This window comes from Sardina pilchardus, chromosome 2, assembly GCF_963854185.1.
Source record: "Sardina pilchardus chromosome 2, fSarPil1.1, whole genome shotgun sequence".
In the NCBI taxonomy this organism is placed as follows: domain Eukaryota; kingdom Metazoa; phylum Chordata; class Actinopteri; order Clupeiformes; family Clupeidae; genus Sardina; species Sardina pilchardus.
The window spans coordinates 24,915,759-24,933,929 of record NC_084995.1 but is presented as its reverse complement, the minus strand read 5'-3'; the positions used below and the strand labels follow the sequence as shown (position 1 = coordinate 24,933,929).

Here is an 18,171-nt window from a genome sequence, read left to right as displayed (position 1 = left end):
GAAATTTAAGCATAATACAAGTCGTCTGACTGGAACTTTGTGGAATTATTTAGGGACCATCCAGATAGCAAACTGTTGTGAGATGGAAATGTATCCCTCAGAATAAATAAAGTATCTATCTATAGCCTGCAGGCTGCATGACGTAATATATGAATAGTAGCAAAAGCTACATGTCTAAATATGTTCATAGCCGCAACAGTCTGCATGACTTTATGTTTGCATAGTGACAACAGGCTCCATGAGGTCTGTTTTAGAACTGTTTTGTCATTACCTAATAGCCTGGCTTTCCCCAGACTAAGCTCAATCTTTTAAGATTGAGCATTAGTCTGGGGAGATGGCATTGTATATCTACTGCACAAGAGGCACGATCAATGGGCATAGTTCAAATGACTCTGTCTGTACACATGTGGATAGTCCTTCAACCAATCAGACCAACGATCCGTGTGCGCCTGGTGGTTAAGCTAGTTTGTCATTGATTCCAGAAAATGTGAACAGGAAGCAGGAGAGATAAATGTGCAGGTTTCCATCCTGAGCTGAGGGCGTCGACAGATCGGACTGGGTTTAGCCAGACTAATTACCTAAGGTATCATGGCAATAACCATTTGTCAAGTGTATCCAGGAACTGATACATAAGCTTGCCGCAATAGTCCTGCAGTCCTCTCAGGTCTCAGGAGAAAAACCTATTAGTAAAATCTACTGTTAGAACTAAACAGGCTGAAGCAGCTTTTAGCTGTTGTGCAGTTCAGCTCTGGAACCAACTTTTGGATGACATTAAAAAGACCACAACTGCAGCCAGTTTTAAATCTAGATATAAAGACCAAACTGTTCTCAGATGCTTTCTGCTAACTGCACTGAGTTCTGTATCTGTCTTTTAACTATTCCACCTTAAGTCTAATGTCGTTTTCATGTTTTTTATTCTTTATTTTTTAATGATTTTACCTTTTGTTTTATGCTTTCGATTTATGCTTTATTATGATTTTTTTTTTTTAATTACTCTTTGACTTTTGCCCATCTATGCTTTTATCTGCTAACACTGTTTGGTCTGTGTTCATGTAAAGCACATTGAATAACCCTAACCCTGTACAGTATATGGAGTTCTGCACCGTAAAGAAACTTGACTTGACTTGACTTGCGGTGGCAAGCGATAATGAAAGAACGCCACTGTATCGAGTGACAGCTGGAGGATATCAAGTCCGACCGGAGCGCTTCCGAGGGCCCGGCAGCAGGCAGCAGGCCGCAAATGCACATGTTATTACAGGGAAAGAATGTGCAGAGCCAGCAACTTGTTTACCGTAATTTCCTGACTACAAGCCGCAGCTTATACATTGATTTTGCAAAATTTCCTCAGCTATGAGGTTAATACAGGGGGGCAGTTAATATGGTGTTAATATGGTTTTGTTTCTTTTAACTTGCATAAAACACTGCGGCTTATATACAATGCGGCTTATATGCAGGAAATTACTGTAGCAGCGCCACATTTTTAACCCACTTCAACTGTGGGCATTAATAAGCATTGCACATTGCATTGCACAACATTATTTGATTTGGTTTGGTTTAATTAGTGTGCTTGTACATGCTCTCGGAGATGGTGTCTCTGGCCCTTGTACATTTTTTCCCCCAAAACTTGATGCACAGTGCAACTGGCAGTCCCATTTAATTTTGTTATTTTCAGATTCATCTTAAAATAGATTACATTAAAAGAAAAAAGAATTAAAAAAAACCTTATCAATACTCCACAATAAAAACAGATGTTTCGTAAATGTATATTTAAAAAACACTAGATGCACCTCATAGTGGTACAAAATATGTCCTGCACATTCTCTCCGCATAAATAAATCACACTTCATTTCCATCTCCTACTATTGCAACTTTTGTGTATGTAAACATATGTGTGCATGTGTGCTTTTGTGTAAAGGTGTGCTTCTGTGTGTGTGGGTGGTGGGGGGTAATGGTGTGTGTGTGTGTGTGTGTATTCAATTGTACAGTAAGTGTGTTTGTGGGGGGGTAATGGTGTGTGTGTGTGTGTGTGTGTGTGTGTGTGTGTGTGTGTGTGTGTGTGTGTGTGTGTGTGTGTGTGTGTGTGTGTGTGTGTGTGTGTGTGTGTGTGTCTTTTTTATGTGTGTTTGTGTGTATGCGTGTCAGGAATGGAAATGTAATATTTTGTCCACCGTCACTGGTGAAAATCTACCAGACACTCACCTTTTTTACCAGCCACTAGAGATACGGTTCGAAAATGTGTCACGGTTGTCAGCATTATTAAAATATGATTAAAATGTGCTGAATTTTTCTCTAAACCTTCCACCAATATTGGGTAGCATTTATGATTGGCCTGTCCTGCATTCATAGTAGCAACCAAACTGAAGGTCAACAGAACTGCATTCATATGCCTTTGTGTCTTAGTAACATTTGCTACAATTTCAAAACAGAATTACTCTGGAACGACTAATTGTACAAGGGAATGCTTTACACCAGCGTTCCCCAAATGGCAGCCCGAATTGTAAGCAGGAATAATATACAACAATATGTTTTCCCACTTAAATACGTGTTCTGTCTTTGTCCGGTGCGCCAATGAGGTTATGTTGAACAAGTTTAATTTATTTGACCATCTGACTCCATAAGATGAAAGCTATAGTCACACTGTTGATGACTATGAAATATCTGTCTACAATAAATACTAAGTATTTCTAGACTTCTCTCTCTGCAAGGCCTATTTTGCTTAATCACAATAGCCGGCTTCAGACCATCGGGCCAGCTTGGGCCAGGCTAACTTCGGGCCAAACTGGTGCTAATAGCCCGGGTCCACAAGCCTCACCTTTGCGTTCAGACTGTCAGGCCATTAGCCTCTCCGCATTACACCTCGACACGCCCTCGCTTGTGAAAACGTCACCATTACCACACCTTTTCAAGCAGGATAAGCAGAAAGTCGCGTAGGCGAAGTCAGTCACCATTTATTGAGATCCAACCTGATATCAACAGTTATTCTCTAGTACATTGACTTTGGCACCCCTGTGCAGTTTACCATTGTCCAGTCAGTGACTTTTAGGCTAGTTTGTCTGGATCAGGTCAGGCCTGACTTTAGCACTCAGAGGCCTACCAGCTTGAGGCAAACTGAAACCAGCACAGTGACTCCTTGAGTTTGACCAGCCCGCACAAGCCGCTCAGTTTATCTGAGAATCTATTCACTGTTATGATATCTGATTAAACAAAGACCTTGCTTAGAACTTCAATTCTCAAGAAAAGAATATTACTGGTTATCAATTAATATTACATTTGTTGTAATCTTTCTAATACAATCAATAAAGGTATAAAGGTACAGACAATAATAAAGTAGCGAGGAAAGTTAAACCATTAACCTAAAATAAAGTTACCCTTACCAAGGAGCTCTATAAAGCAGAGAGACTCCATTACCTTACCTGAGAGTTCTGCTAAGCCGAAACTCTCTTACCTTACCCAGAGTCCTGATAGGCAGAAATCCCCTGAATAAACTTGTCCCTAACCTTAAGTATCCACACAGAAAAGGGGGGTTTCTTGTGAAGTTCCACACTGGAAATTAACATATAGACTCTATAACTATTGTAAAAGACCTTGGCTCTCCACAGGGTATATCTTATCATTACAAAAGGGAATGGGAGGTTCCCCACCAATACTTGGCAATTTCGCTTAGATCACCAGAAAACATATTTACACTTATTTTACAATTGTACCACTGAGACCCTCTTACTTCTCGCGTTGAGACATTAGAAATGATACCAAACATAGATACATTATCATTTGTCATGAAACAGATACATTTTAGTTTTCAGCATTAGTTTTCTGAGATGAATTTAGAGGGAAAATGTAGGTGTGTCCGAGAATCCCTGGCCAAATGGCGGTCCACACAATGGGGGCAGTCAAATGTAAACAGACCACCTGAGCACAAAGGAGTGTCCCGCCGTGAGGTCGTCTCCCCCGTCTGTTTGTTTGTCTGTCTGTTTGTTAGCAAGATAACTCAAAAAGTAATGGATGGAAGGAAGAAACTGTTACATTTTGGGAGTGATCCGTATCACCGTCGGGATTCCGGAGGCGTTTATGTATTAGTGGCTAAGTGGTGTAATGGCATGGTATGGCCACATGGTGGCAATCTGAATAGTTTAGGTTCAAATGTATGACGACCTACAGTAGGAGGAACAATGCAAGCTGAGGTCTGCGCTCTCTGAGTGCTCTTGTAGTTTTAGATTGCCAACCACATAAACACCGCGTAGGCTAATGCATAGCATAAGCTACATTTAGATCCATCACAACATCCCCAACCACATAAACACCGCGTAGGCTAATGCATAGCATAAGCTACATTTAAATCCATCACAACATCCCCAGACATGTCACAAAAGTAACAATGTCGCCCAGGGGTAGTACACGGACGTAAATATGCGGTTTTGGATCAGTGCCAATACTTACTTAATCTTAATGTCTTTTTAAGACAGCCTCGCCGTGAACTGCATAATGAATAATACAAAATGTAGCCTACCCAAATATGCCGCCAGTTGTGCCGACTGGCTGTCAATTTTTTTCAAGGCATGCGTGATAAATAAAATTGTGTGGGGTCACGTTTTCTATTATGCAACTATGCACATGTTAAGCAAGTTACAGTAAGCAAGCTAAAGAATGAATGAAATAAGCATTTCTTTTTGGCAGCACATGTAAATGTATTTAAATATGGTTATGATGGTTAAACAACTTGCGATCTAACACTGTCTAGCAAGGTAACACGTGCAGAATCATAAAGAGAGCTAAGGGATTTGGATATAGCTACAATGGAATCTACTGTAGGCTACCCTAGCAAACTATTCAACATGATCCATTCTAAAATTCTCATCTCATTATCTCTGAGCACTGACAGTCTTTTGTGGGTTGTTTTCACATCTACTATTATGGTGGTGGGGTATCGTCCCCACTATCTTCCCCCAGAATTCCAACCAATAACTGTGATCCTTGTTTATGTACCTGGCCCTGACAACGGACTTGTATTAGAGCGCATTTCAGAATACTACAGGAATGCCATCTCCAGGGCATCTGATCAGCCCGTGTTTTTGCTCTCATTCAGGCGTAATAATCCAGTTACAAGCCAATTTGTCTGCTGCAACTCAGGCTTGTTACTGGAAGTTAGCCTACGGGGACTATTTTCAGGTGCTGCATGATATCATCGTGCTGCTGCGTCCATGGTGTTCCTTGATTATTACGCTTGAATGAGAGTATTGTTTCATGTCAAATCAGCTTAGAGAATCGCCATGTTTCATTTCCTGTTGATCTTATTACATTACACTTTCTAACTTGAGAGGAGACACGTTTTAAACAGACAAATGACTGGAAATCTTGCTCACTTTTAAACTTGATGCTATCATGCTAGCAGCCAAGATGCTAATGGTCTAATCCGATTCAATGATCTATGTTAGCCTGGAGCTAAAAGTGGTATCGCCAGACTCAGAGAACGGCTGGATGAACTGGGGAAAGGTAAAGATCAATTGTTTAACTGAAGAGGAGGTGTAAAATGAGTGTAATTGCCCAAATGGTGGAATATCCCTTTAATACCATGATGGGCAGGACTCAGAATGCTGGCATGATCCAATGCCCAGATCCTGCTGCCTCTGCAGGGGAACTAAATGCTTTCTACAATGCAGATCCTGCTGCGGGTTGGATCCCACACAACATGAGCCATTGCTTTGAATCCATCTGTGTGGATGAGGAGAGGGTTGCCTGCCTCTATCAATAGATCCTTCATTCCCAATGCAATGTAATGCAAATGCATATGCAAAACTCATGCTACTGACACATCACACACACTGTGCCTTCAATCAAAAGAAAATGTTCAAACACGGCAACATGTTCAAAAATAATAAAGCTTTTTGAATCTTGAATCTTGAATCTATCTTACATTGACAATATATTTTCTGATTTTTAATTCAGAATTGTGTACATACAGTAGGACCTAATTTCCAAATTAGCCAGTGTGATACAGTATTTGTCAGTGGAGACTGTTTTCAGCCCATTTTATCCAGTCCTTCTAGTTGCAGAGGTGCACTGGGGCTAGGCTTGCTTAAGCCAACGGTATGTGCTAGCCTGCTGCTAAAAACAGTCTTACCCACTCCACAGTACCCCTGAGGCAAATCAATTATAACATCAGACTATCGGTGTAGATGTACATGTACTTCTCTGCTTACCTGTTTGTAGTACTACAGTATTAACCGGAGAAGCAAGGCTAGTAAAAATGTATTTCTAATAGATTTTTCTTGTAGAACTAATACACACACACACACACACACACACACACACACACACACACACACACACACACACACACACTCTCTCTCTCTCTCTCTCTCAGACTATTATTACTTTACACAGTAAATTAGATTTCTAGTTGGGCTAATGCTGTCACAGATCAAACCCAAGAATAATCCTAATTACATATAAAAAACAATTATTATCCTAATTCCTGCAGTTGAGCAAGAAACGCAGTCTAGTTCTTGTTGATCTCCAATGGCTACAGATCTCTCTGCTGCGGTTCTAACGTTTCCTAGTGTGGTCTCAGTACAGGTAGCTCATCTGATGGTCTGCTACAGGTTGTAGCATCAGCAGGATCACAGAGCCACATCAACATGCGTCGCATTCTGCATGAATCCTACATTGAAGGTTTTAAGAGTACATGTCAGAGGAATTGTTGGTGTTAGACCAGTTAGACTAGTGAGAGGTGCCATCATTCTAAGTTTGTACTCTACACTGTTTCACCTGTTTTATTCCCAGTAATTTGCAATCAGGGAAACCATCATCAGACATAAACATTATTTCAAATAAAGTTAAATGTTAACAAGTAATAAACTCAGGAACAGTGTAGATGATTGATGGTTTAAACTTTGTTTATTGAAGAGTTTATAGAGACTTTTTATCAGTGAAAAAGGAAATTAGTGCTTATGTACTGCTGTCTTCTTATCAAGCATATTTCTAATATGATACTTCATCTATGATATTTTTTTCTTATCTCTGATATTTTTGGCCAAGTAGTCATGTAATTGATGTATACTCCATCATTGTTGACACTTTGTCAGACCCATTTGGTGATGTGTGTTGTTGGCCTCCACAGGTGAGGAGATCGGTATGCTGGAGGACATGGAAACGGGCATCTCTGACCTGCAGAGAGTCACATTCAGAATCACAGAAGCCAAGTCAGACGACCCGGCAGACTTACAGCCTGTTGTTAGTGGCAGACGGTAAGGCAGTGTGTCAGTATTGTGGCACACACCCAGTATACTGTACAGTAGGTACTGTATTGTGGCACACACCAAGTATACTGTACAGTAGGTACTGTATTGTGGCACACACCAAGTATACTGTACAGTAGGTACTGTATTGTGGCACACACCCAGTATACTGTACAGTAGGTACTGTATTGTGGCACACACCAAGTATACTGTACAGCAGGTACACGTCTAATGGCAATCGTAGTCCCAACTCTGATATCACTAATATACAGTATGACCCCAAAGACTCGGTTAAGGGTGAGGTGACTGTCGTCTCCTTCCGCCACACGTAGGTTTGGATCATTCAAAGTTTGTACTGCATCCCCATTAGTTTTATATATGTCCCTACTGTAGATAGGGAAAAAAGTGTAACACTTGTGATGTTGACTGTCTTTTAATCATTTCTTGTATCCACGTGGCACCAATCATTATTTTGTCTGCAAACACAGTGCTTTATTAATGTTGAGCCAATATTTGGAGTAATTTTGTGTATTGAGTGCCAATGATGTACCATGTTTTATTCATACACGTACAGTATACACTTACTTGGTTACATTGTTGAAAAAAAAAAGATTGATATTAAATGCGTACAAAAACAAATTTATATTACCCTTGATGTCACTCTTTTTGCACTTTTTCCAAATCTAGGGTCTTGTAGAAAATCATTGAGAATACCGTACAAACTTTACAAACTTTTAATGGTTAAGTCATACTGAGGATCAAAAAGCACAGGATTCGAGCTGCGCCTTGTTTTTTAGTCCATAAAGTCTCTGGTGCGGTGGTCATAAGAGGGTTATGAACAGACAGGGAGGACTCGCAATCAGAAAAACACAAGTCAAAAAAGAGGGGTTTAGTTTTAAACCTCTTGTATTTTGTATGGGTTTTTTTTGTGGGCTTTTTGTAGGCTTTTTTTCTCACATTGTCATAAGTCATACTGAGAACATGTTTGTCTCCCACCCTACTAAGTTTGGGCTACCTATGAATAATACTTTTCATTACATTAATGCCCAAACATTGCTTACCAGACTATGTGATTTTCAGGCTGTAAAACTTCATCAGCCTATTGGAGGTAGACATGGTTTCCCTTTGAAGATTATCAAGAGATAGTTTGGAAAGCACTTATAGTACAATAAAATGAGCTAGCTTTATTAAGTATATCTAAATGAGGGTTCATAACTCAAAGAGAGATCGAAATTAGTAACACCCTCCTGGTCTGGCCATATCATACTAGCGATGATTAGCCAAAGTCTCCAGCTGACTGCTCTCTGCCTCTGCTCTCTTTTCCTCTCTATTCTCCTCATCTCGTCTCATCTCGTCTCGTCTCGTCTTGTCTCGTCTCGTCTCCTCTCTCTGTTTAGAGACCACTATACGGTGGAGGTGCCGTTGCCACAGCAGTCATTCCAGATGATCCCACCTGAGCTGCGGGAGGGGAAGCCGCTGCAGGTGTACCCAGTGCTCTTCAACGTGGGCATCAATGAGCAGCAGACCATCGCAGAGAGGTACGCCACCATGAGGCCACTTCATGTATTGCCTTTGGGGAGGGAATAATGTGAATGCGTACACTGGTCCCTCATAGGAATTATGGGGCTTTCAGCTACGATGCAGCTATAACCCCACCGCACTCCGAAGCCCATTAATTCCTATGGCTTGCGCCACGCATCAGCAATGTTGAACTTTGACTGTGGCTCGCTGACTAAACATGCTGACGAAATTGCTTAGAATATGAAAAGGGCCATTACATGGAAGTGAGCCTTGGTGGTTGGGTACGATGTGTGCATGATGTCTTATCAGTAGAAACTCTGTGAAAGGTCAAGTGGCCGATGATGTGTGGCGCTAAGTGCCCGTGATTTTCCACTAGCTGGCTCTTTTGATTGGTGGTGGATGGTGCTGTTGGCAGATACTGCCACATTGTCCAGGACTCAAACAGACTACGAAGCACAGCTGGACTGAACCCTTAGTGACAGGACAGGTGTGCTTTTTTTCAGCTGTTAGTCATTGGTGTCCCTGGCCGCCTTAGCTGGGTTCTTGTGTGTGGGGATTACTTGTTTAGCTGGATCTCACTATAGCTGATTTTAAACTTCTTGCATTTTTTTTAATCTGATAGTGGAAAAGGAAGAACATAAGCGCAAACCCTCCCAGAGCCAGACCTGGTGACGTAGACAGGGTCATTGCACCTGGTGACGTAGACAGGGTTAAGTCATTGCATCATGGGGTGGGGCAGTCAAGTAGGACGTTTTAGCCACCCATGCCAACGTCTCATATGTGTTGTGTGCTACAGTATGCATGAAGAATAGGCTTCACCCCAACTGTCAGGTCTGTATTGATTTGTCTCCCATGCTGCCATTCTTGCACAGGTTTGGTGACATATCTTTACAAGAGAGGATAAACCAGAGAAACTTTGACATTTTAGATGGTTACTTCAAGACACTGAGTGACAAAGTGCCATCAGAATGTGAGTCCACCGATTTCAACTTCTCTGTTTCAAACATGCATGCATGTTCAATCCCTCCGTCTGTGCAGCTTTGTCTTGGCAACTCAACATTTTTCTAGAAGCAAACATTTACTATGCTGCAGTTCACTCAATATAATGTGTATATTTTACAGTGAAATTGATTTAGAGTACAATGTGATACAATGCTGATATGTATTGCTCCTCCTACACAGCCCTGTAAAGCAATTATTGCAGCATGTGTTTTTGAACACATGCATGCGTTGAACGCATCAACATTGTTTTTTTAGTATGCATACTGTATTTCCAGTGATGCTATTCACATGAAATGTTCACTAGACATTAGTATGAACTCAGTTAATCCACACATATAAAACAGTTCAAACAACACATGTAATAAAATGGAATGACCTAGGAAAAAAGTGTTGAACACAAGAAAAAGCAGAAGAAATATTTCATGATGGGTAAAGGCAAAGAGCTCTCCAAAGACCTTTGCAACCATATTGCTGCAAAACATATCAATGGAACTGGTTACAGATACATCTCTAAACCTCAGAATCTTATCTGCAAGTGTAAAGAACATTACTGCATCATCAACCGGCCATACTCAGGACCTCCTTGCAAGATTTCTGACCAGGAAGTCAGAAGAATAGTCAGAAGAAGATGTACAATTGTAAATAGTAAATCATAGGCAATGCACTCCACCACCATGGCCTATATTCAATGTCCGTTGGAGTGAGGGGTCTGGGCTGGACTTGGAATTGGGCCATGAACTGTGTGCACTGTCTCTGCTTCAGCCTACCTGTAGTCCGACTGCTGCTGACTCAGAGCTGGCCCTTCATAGTCTAGACATCGAGACGCCACCCGGGGTAGTCTAGCAACTCTCCGTTGACTTGGGAGCTTGCCATTTGTAACGAGGGCCGGGCCAGTTACATTGTGTATAGAGTCGGTGGACAGGCTTAACATAATGACAACTGACCTATGACCAGAAGTTGTGACTGTTAAGCGTCCTGCTACTTGAAAACACCTGTGAAATGTAAATTAATTTCAAGCCATGCATGGTGAATTAGGACACATTTATTGTTTATGTGGAAGGGTATTAAAATTCATAGTTTCACCTTTTCTTGAAATTGCAACATACCAGAAAAAAAGCTTTGCAATTCAGAATCAACAGCATCTTGGCATCATATACACCAACTTTGGCATGAATCGGATCAATTGTCGCGGAAAAGTGCGTAAAGTGGATTATGTCCAAAACGCACAAAATCTTAATTACCTCACTTCCTGTGGGCGTGACTAATGCCATTGTCGGTGTTCGGCCCCTAAATATGAATATATTGCAACTGTAGAGGGAGCTCTAAAGTCACCGAAAATACCTAAACCGGCATAGTGTACCATTCATTTCAGGTGCTTTCAATGTTATAGCCTATCAATATATGTACTAACCCAATTTATATTAACATGCACAGATAGGAGGGATAATTACTCGTATAGACTATAGATTCTAGCTCGTTCTTTTCCTCTCCTCGCCGTGGTGTACTGCTTTTACTTGTGTTCAATACTTTTTAAATTGCACATACAGTAACTCTACTTGTGGACTTTAATGTTTGGATAGTTTTATATGGGTGAATCACCTGAATTGATACTAATGTCTCGTGAAAATGTAATGCAGTAGCCTCACTGGAAGTATACTTACCGAAGAAAATGTTTGCGTTACTATGAGGAAGTTCTTGTACTCATGTACACATACTGTAAGTAGATAATTAGTGGTCTGAATTAGATCAATATGGTCCTGCTTTTATCTCTCTGCAGTGTTTTCCTGTACTCGTAATTGTTTGTACTTTTTATTTTTGCTTCGTAATAATGTCTCTCATAGCAACATAGTCCGTCCAGTCAGATGTCTGAATCACTACATGTGTATCTTGTCCACATTCTAATGCCTTACAGCACTGAACTGACCTGAGGGAGAGCCCTTGACCTCTGACTGTGTTGCTACGCTTATCAAGCAAAGAGACAAAGGATGCACTGGAATGTGTCAGACAAGTGATGATGGATGTGTTTGTGCCCCAGGTCTGCCCTGCTTTCAGACACAGATGGATGTGAAGGACTTACTTGAAACCCTCGGCCAGAACGTTGTCACAAAGAAGAGGAAGAATGTGGAGATTCTCTGGCTTGCTGGAACGGTAAGATTTATATCTGTGTGTTTGTACAGTGTGTGTGTGTGTGTGTGTGTGTGTGTGTGTGTACACAGTGTGTGTACAATGTGTGTGTACAGTGTGTGTGTGTGTGTGTATGTGTGTGAGTGTGCGCATGCGTGTGCGTGCGTGTGTGTGTGGTGATGTGTCTTGTGAAGCTGCAACAGCTGCTTTGTGTGAAAGTACAACCGCACAACTTTTGAAATATGTCGCCTGGAGCGGTCAGCAAAGCATGAACTTGGTTGCTTTCACCCTCCTGAAAATGAAAGCTAAATCACCCTGCCCCCCCCCGCCCCCCTCCTCTGCATGTTTGCATGAGTCAATCATCTACTTTCAGTATCTTACTTTTACTCATAGTCTTCCATGATACTACTTACTATCTTAGTCTTTGATCACTTTGAATCATTGTTAGATGCCTATCCTCAAAGTTGTGTAAAAGTTAATTCTGCAAATTATGAATTTGAACAGTGATCACCACATTTTTGGCAGAAAAAGAAATAATCATCATTAATAATATATAATAATAATCAGAAATAATCATTATTCATAATGACGTACCCACCGTACCTAATGCCTTAGGCATTTCAGGGGACATTTCTACTGCATAGTTACTCAAAATGAATTCAAGATTCAAATACAAACATTAGCAGCATTATTGTGTGTGTGTTTAAATGATTGGCCAATCAAATGGGTTTAGCTAGAGACAGCACTCCAGTGATAGGCTTATTGCATGATACACCAGGAAGTAACAGGTGGGCTGTTTATCATTATTAGTCGCACAACGTCCAAGCATTTAACCTAAGCTAACCCCCAACAGGAAATCATGAGGAGCACACACATTTTTGGATTTGAGACTTAGTAAACTATACCTTTTAAGGAGATTTGGTGAATGGTCATTTTCTTACAATCAACGTGAAACTTAATGATAATAATGAATAATATTATTTATCTTTAGGGTTCATGTTCTTCAGTGGGTATAAGAGAAAGGTTGCTGACCTTCCTAAATAGTCAAAAGATATATACAGATACAACACTTGATGTACACCGTGTTCTTCTGCAGTATTTGCTACACACACGAACAGACACACACACATACTGTACACACACACACACACACACGTACACACACACACACACACACACACACACACACACACACACACAGAGACATAGAATTGCTAGAAGTGAACTCAACTGAACTCTGAAAATCTCAAACAAACTCTCGTCCTGTTCTTTTCCTCTCTTCACCTGACACTTTTGCTCAAACATTAGTCCTTACCCATCTGATTGTTGCCCTTATTATCCCAGATCTGCCGACGCCTGAACGGCATTCGTTTCACCAGCTGCAAAAGTGCCAAAGACCGGACATCCATGTCTGTCACGCTGGAGCAGTGTGCCCTGCTAAGGGACGAACACCAGCTCAATAAGGACTACTTCATCCGGGCCCTGGACTGCATGCGAAGGTAAGCACTCCCACTCAGCATCTCCCATCCCCCCATCCCCCCATGCCCCCATGCCCCATCCATACCACTTTCCCCCTGGCTGTTCTGCCCCCTACATCTTGTCCAGAGTTTGGGTCCTGCACCTCATATCGTCTTCATGTCATGCATGGTTTTGTGTCTTCAACTCCCAACAGTCAAGTATGCAAAGTATACAACGCACGCACGGGCACACATACACAGCCGGATGTCCATTTCGACTATTTCCGCCATCGATAGTCAACACTCCTTTATCGACTATTCATCGTTTACCAATTAGAAAATATAGGCCCATTTAGAATGCTTACTCTCAATACTTCCTAGTTAGCCATTTTTATTATTGATCGCTGAAAACTTCTTATCAGTTATGGGTGACATTTGAACACCCCTAACACACACGCAGACATAGATAAGCCCATTGTGATGGCTGCACAATTTGGTTGCCATCTGAAAGGGGGAAGTAGAACCTATGTCTTTCAGCAAATTATGAATCAGCTGCTGTTTTGTATATGGTTGTTGTAAAATGTTAAAGTGATATGAAGTGGCATGACTGTCAACCTTTCAACTGGTTAAGTTTTATGGACAGCTTGGCCCTGGTCCTGGTCCTAGAGTGGGAGACAGCTGATGCCCTGAGTTGAGAGAGAGAGAGAGAGAGAGAGAGAGAGAGAGAGAGAGAGAGAGAGAGAGAGAGAGAGAGAGAGAGAGAGAGAGAGAGAGAGAGACGGATGCTGTTGTAGACTCAAGTCCACAATAACCGCAGTGCTCTCTGGCACCAAGATGAGGCCTAGTGGCAAGCCTCGGGAAACGTGTCTGATGAGCTCTCCATCAGTGGAGAGGATTCATATGCAATAAGGGGAATGGTCTCTCATATACAGATTCATATGCAATAAGGGGAATGGTCTCTCATATACAGTAGAAGAGGAAACTTTTGTTCTTTAGCTGTTAAAATTATTATTTGACTAATTATTATTATTAATAGCTGAAACTCGTATTAACGGTTATTGGTCAAATTATGAATTATGCACCCTTATCTCCCTTAACAACGGGATTCTCTTCTCTGATTGGCTGATGGGGTGGCCCATTAACTTCGTATAACAGGCTATCTTTGAAGTAGTTCCAATGTGTTGCCCTTATCACTCTTGAATATTTATTCGCCAAACTCGTTCTGAAGTTTAAATGAACCGTCATGTTGCATCCAAGCTGAAATACAGACGTTCAGAACATAGTAACATGGTAGCATATGAGGGAGGTGGATTGTAGCTAGTTGGATGGCATGTAGGCTATTAGCAATAGCGATCTTTCAAAGTTAACATTCATCAGAATCCTGCTTCACACGTCACCTCCACCTCACTATTATTTCCATCGAACAGGTCACCTTGTCGGCCGTTATCCCTCTCCTAACACACACACAGAAAGTGTAGTTAAGCCTATTGTGATGGCTGCACAGTGGTGAAAGCTCTTGCTTACTCTCAATACTTCCTAGTTAGCCATTTTTATTATGAATCGCTTAAAACTCTTCTTATCGGTTATGGGTCAAATATGAACACCCTATAACACACACACAGACATTGTAGATAAGCCCATTGTGATGGCTGCACAATGGTTGATTTTCTTGTCATGCCATCTGAATGGGGGAAGTAGATCCTAATTATGTCTTTCAGCAAATTATGAATCAGCTGCTGTTTTGTATATGGTTGTTGTAAAATGTTAAAGTGATATAAAGTGGCATGACTGTCAACCTTTCAACTGGTTAAGTTTTATGGACAGCTTGGCCCTGGTCCTGGTCCTAGAGTGGGAGACAGCTGATGCCCTGAGTTGAGAGAGAGAGAGAGAGAGAGAGAGGGGGGGAGAGAGAGAGAGAGGGGGAGAGAGAGAGAGATGCTGTTGTAGACTCACAATAACTGCAGTCCCTCTAGGCCCAGTTCTGTAGCAGCATTAAGGTTCCTGCTCATAAGGTCATATGAGTGAATGCAGTCCACTAACTAGGCTTTTTTGCACCATCCATTTAGCATATCTTTGACTTTCATAAAGTGATATTAAAGGTTTGTTGTAAATTTGTGCTTCAAAGTACTCACCGAGTTCGCTTTGTCCCAGTGTTTGAACTTTGTAATAATTCAAACAAGTGATCCTCCTATGAAACGCTATCCTTAAGGGTGTGGCTGTGAACGGCAAACTGTAACCAACACAGATACTGTGCATGTATCTCTTAGACTCGTCAATTAAAGCATTGTCACACAGATGAGCCCATTTTGCCCAAGGCAAAAAAAACTGCATTGTGCAGTACACTCATTACTCACACCTTGCCTCTTTGTCAAGCGTGTGTTTGACACACCTGTACCCAGAGCCAGCTCCCTGCTGAGCCGAGCGAAGGCAGAGTCTTGCGACAGCATGTTGGCGCGCGGCCATGCCTGCTGGATACTCCCGCAGGTGCCCGCAGGTGCCCTCATGTGTGCTTTGGCACGTTTGACGTTGAGATGAACCAGTTTCACTTTTACCTGGCTGCCATCCATACATGCTCATGCTGTCTGTGATTGGTCACTCTTCAAATACACCTCTGCCTCATCTATATCTCATTCTAGCCAGCTTCCTGTTTGACTGTCTGTCTGTGTGTGTGTGTGTGTGTGTGTACGTGTGTGTGTGTGTGTGTGTGTGTGTGTGTGTGTGTGTGTTTGTGATCTTGTGATCTTGTGTGTGTGTGAGCTTGACTGAAAATGCACTGTAGTACTAACACTGTGTGTGTGTGTGTGTGTGTGTGTGTGTGTGTGTGTGTGTGTGTGTGTGTGTGTGCGCGCGCGTTGATGTGAATGTATGAACGTTTTTTGTATGCGTACTTGTGTGCACACGTGCGTGTGTGCGTGCGTGCGTGTGTGTGTGTGTGTGTTTCTTCTTGGCTCGCTTAGCAGTCGGCTGACCCAGGGAGAAGCAGCTCAGTGGGATGACCCAGAGGCCGGCTCAGTAGCCAATCACAAGCCGGCCTCTCGCCACTTCTACCCAATCGCCCTCCTGCTCGTCAGCTCTCACCTGCTGGTGGTGTGGCTGATTTTAAGTCTTGTTTTTCTGCTTGCAAAATATCAATAAACTGCTGATAATGCCATCACGACTGACTCCTTTTCTCATTTCTCGCTGGACCAAAAGCAGATCTGTCGCTTCCCCCTGACAACTCTCATAGCAGTAGTCTCCACTAGGGTTTGGTGCAGGACTCCAGTCTCCCGCTGTCACCAAGCTTTTCCTCCTAAGCAGCCACAGGGCAAAGTCCCCTCTTTGATAGCTTGTGGTTGACCAGCAAGCTCATATCACCAATTCCCACTGTGCTCAGAGTAATGAGATGCTTTATCAGTGTTTTATGCTGTGTACATATACCTATTTGGTGCTGCTGTCATATACACACACACACACGTCACACACCTGTCAACTGACCTCTTACACAAGTGACAAAGTTGAGCTGCAGTTACAGTACAGGTTTGGGATTGTGTCACTGGGTCAGGAAACTGGCATGGAGGTTTTACGTTTTACATCATTACATGACAAAAAAAATTCTATTCCTTATTTTTTATTATTTTGTTTCTCATTTGTGTTCTCTTTCCCAACTCCCCCCCTCCCCCCCCCAACCCCACCCCCACACTAGAGAGGGATGCCGTATTGAAAATGTCCAAAAGAATATTAAGTGCCGCAAGTATGCATTCAACATCCTGCAGCTGATGGCTTTCCCCAAGTGCTATCGGCCTCCTGAGGGGACTTATGGGAAGGTGGACTCCTGAGCTGTGGGGTTAGGGTGCCAGCCCTGTGACACTGATCCCAGCCGGTTAGGAGCCACGTAGATGGGTGCACTGGATGTAAATGTTCTCATCACTCACTGCACCTGACACACACCACCAACCGCTACTTCTGTTTCCCTTTGCTTTAAATAATTTCTGTACATATCATTTCTTGTTTTTCCTAAAGAGATTCTGTATGGTTTTTTTAAGTTGTTTATGATTATGTTGTCAGTATTTGTCTGTGTTATTGTGTTTTTGTACAGGTTGGGTTTATATTTCATACATGTGTGTTTTCTTTCTTGACAATGCTCTTAAACCAATCCATTTTTGATTTCACAGTAAAGTCACGTCATCAAAAAGATTATGTCTTGGTTTTCACTTTATTGCATCAGATATCACAAACCATTCCTTTTTCTAGTTGCACAGTATAGACATACTCCATGAAGCTACGGTTCCATCATGTTTGATGTCACTGTCATTTTTAAAGCTTATGTTGTATTTCCTTACTGTATTGTCAACACCAGATGGCTTGTCAAAAGTCGTCAAAAGTCAGATCATCTTTAATTGCCAAGGGGTGTTACCAACAAGTTAATGCAGCTTAAAGGGACACCTCACCGATTAGCATTAAGCTTTCAATGATGTGAAATGATGATTTTCACATCATTGAAGGCAGGAAGTCCAACATTGAAATCCGTATTTCTCCCATCTCAAGGCTAACTGACGTACGCCCCACTGTTGCGTCTGGTGTAGCTACTGTACGTCCATTGACTAGTTAATATTAGCTGCTGCAGAAAACGCATTGTGAACGGAACACTTCATAGTATACCTCTGTGCGAAGTGAAAAATCGATTTCTGAGCAGTCAACTAATTCAGCACCTTCATGGTGGACAGTGCCATGTACGTTGGACTTAAGGAGCTTTTCGTAAAAAGGGACAGTTTGGGAACCACGACTATAAAGGCAAGCAACTTTGGTAAGGTATACCTTTGGAATCTTCATACTGTGCACGCTAAAAGTGAACG

The 18,171-nt window shown here is 41.9% G+C and overlaps 1 protein-coding gene across 7 annotated transcripts in view; it reads left to right on the top strand.

The window, feature by feature from the left end:
* Positions 1–17,506, top strand: part of inpp4b (inositol polyphosphate-4-phosphatase type II B) — a 273,163-nt gene extending 255,657 nt beyond the window's left edge. For 2 of the 7 annotated variants that reach the window (XM_062523248.1, XM_062523256.1), the window contains exons 15-20: positions 7,118–7,244; positions 8,633–8,773; positions 9,629–9,726; positions 11,794–11,906; positions 13,227–13,381; positions 16,297–16,973. In XM_062523248.1, coding sequence (XP_062379232.1) covers positions 7,118–7,244; positions 8,633–8,773; positions 9,629–9,726; positions 11,794–11,906; positions 13,227–13,381; positions 16,297–16,474 — 812 coding nt within the window. In that variant the 3' untranslated portion in view covers positions 16,475–16,973. Of the gene's footprint in view, positions 1–7,117; positions 7,245–8,632; positions 8,774–9,628; positions 9,727–11,793; positions 11,907–13,226; positions 13,382–16,296; positions 16,976–17,021 lie in introns of those variants that run through there. The other 5 variants (XM_062523240.1, XM_062523223.1, XM_062523231.1 and 2 more) reach the window with 5 other exon arrangements.
* The last annotated feature ends 665 nt before the right edge of the window (positions 17,507–18,171 follow it).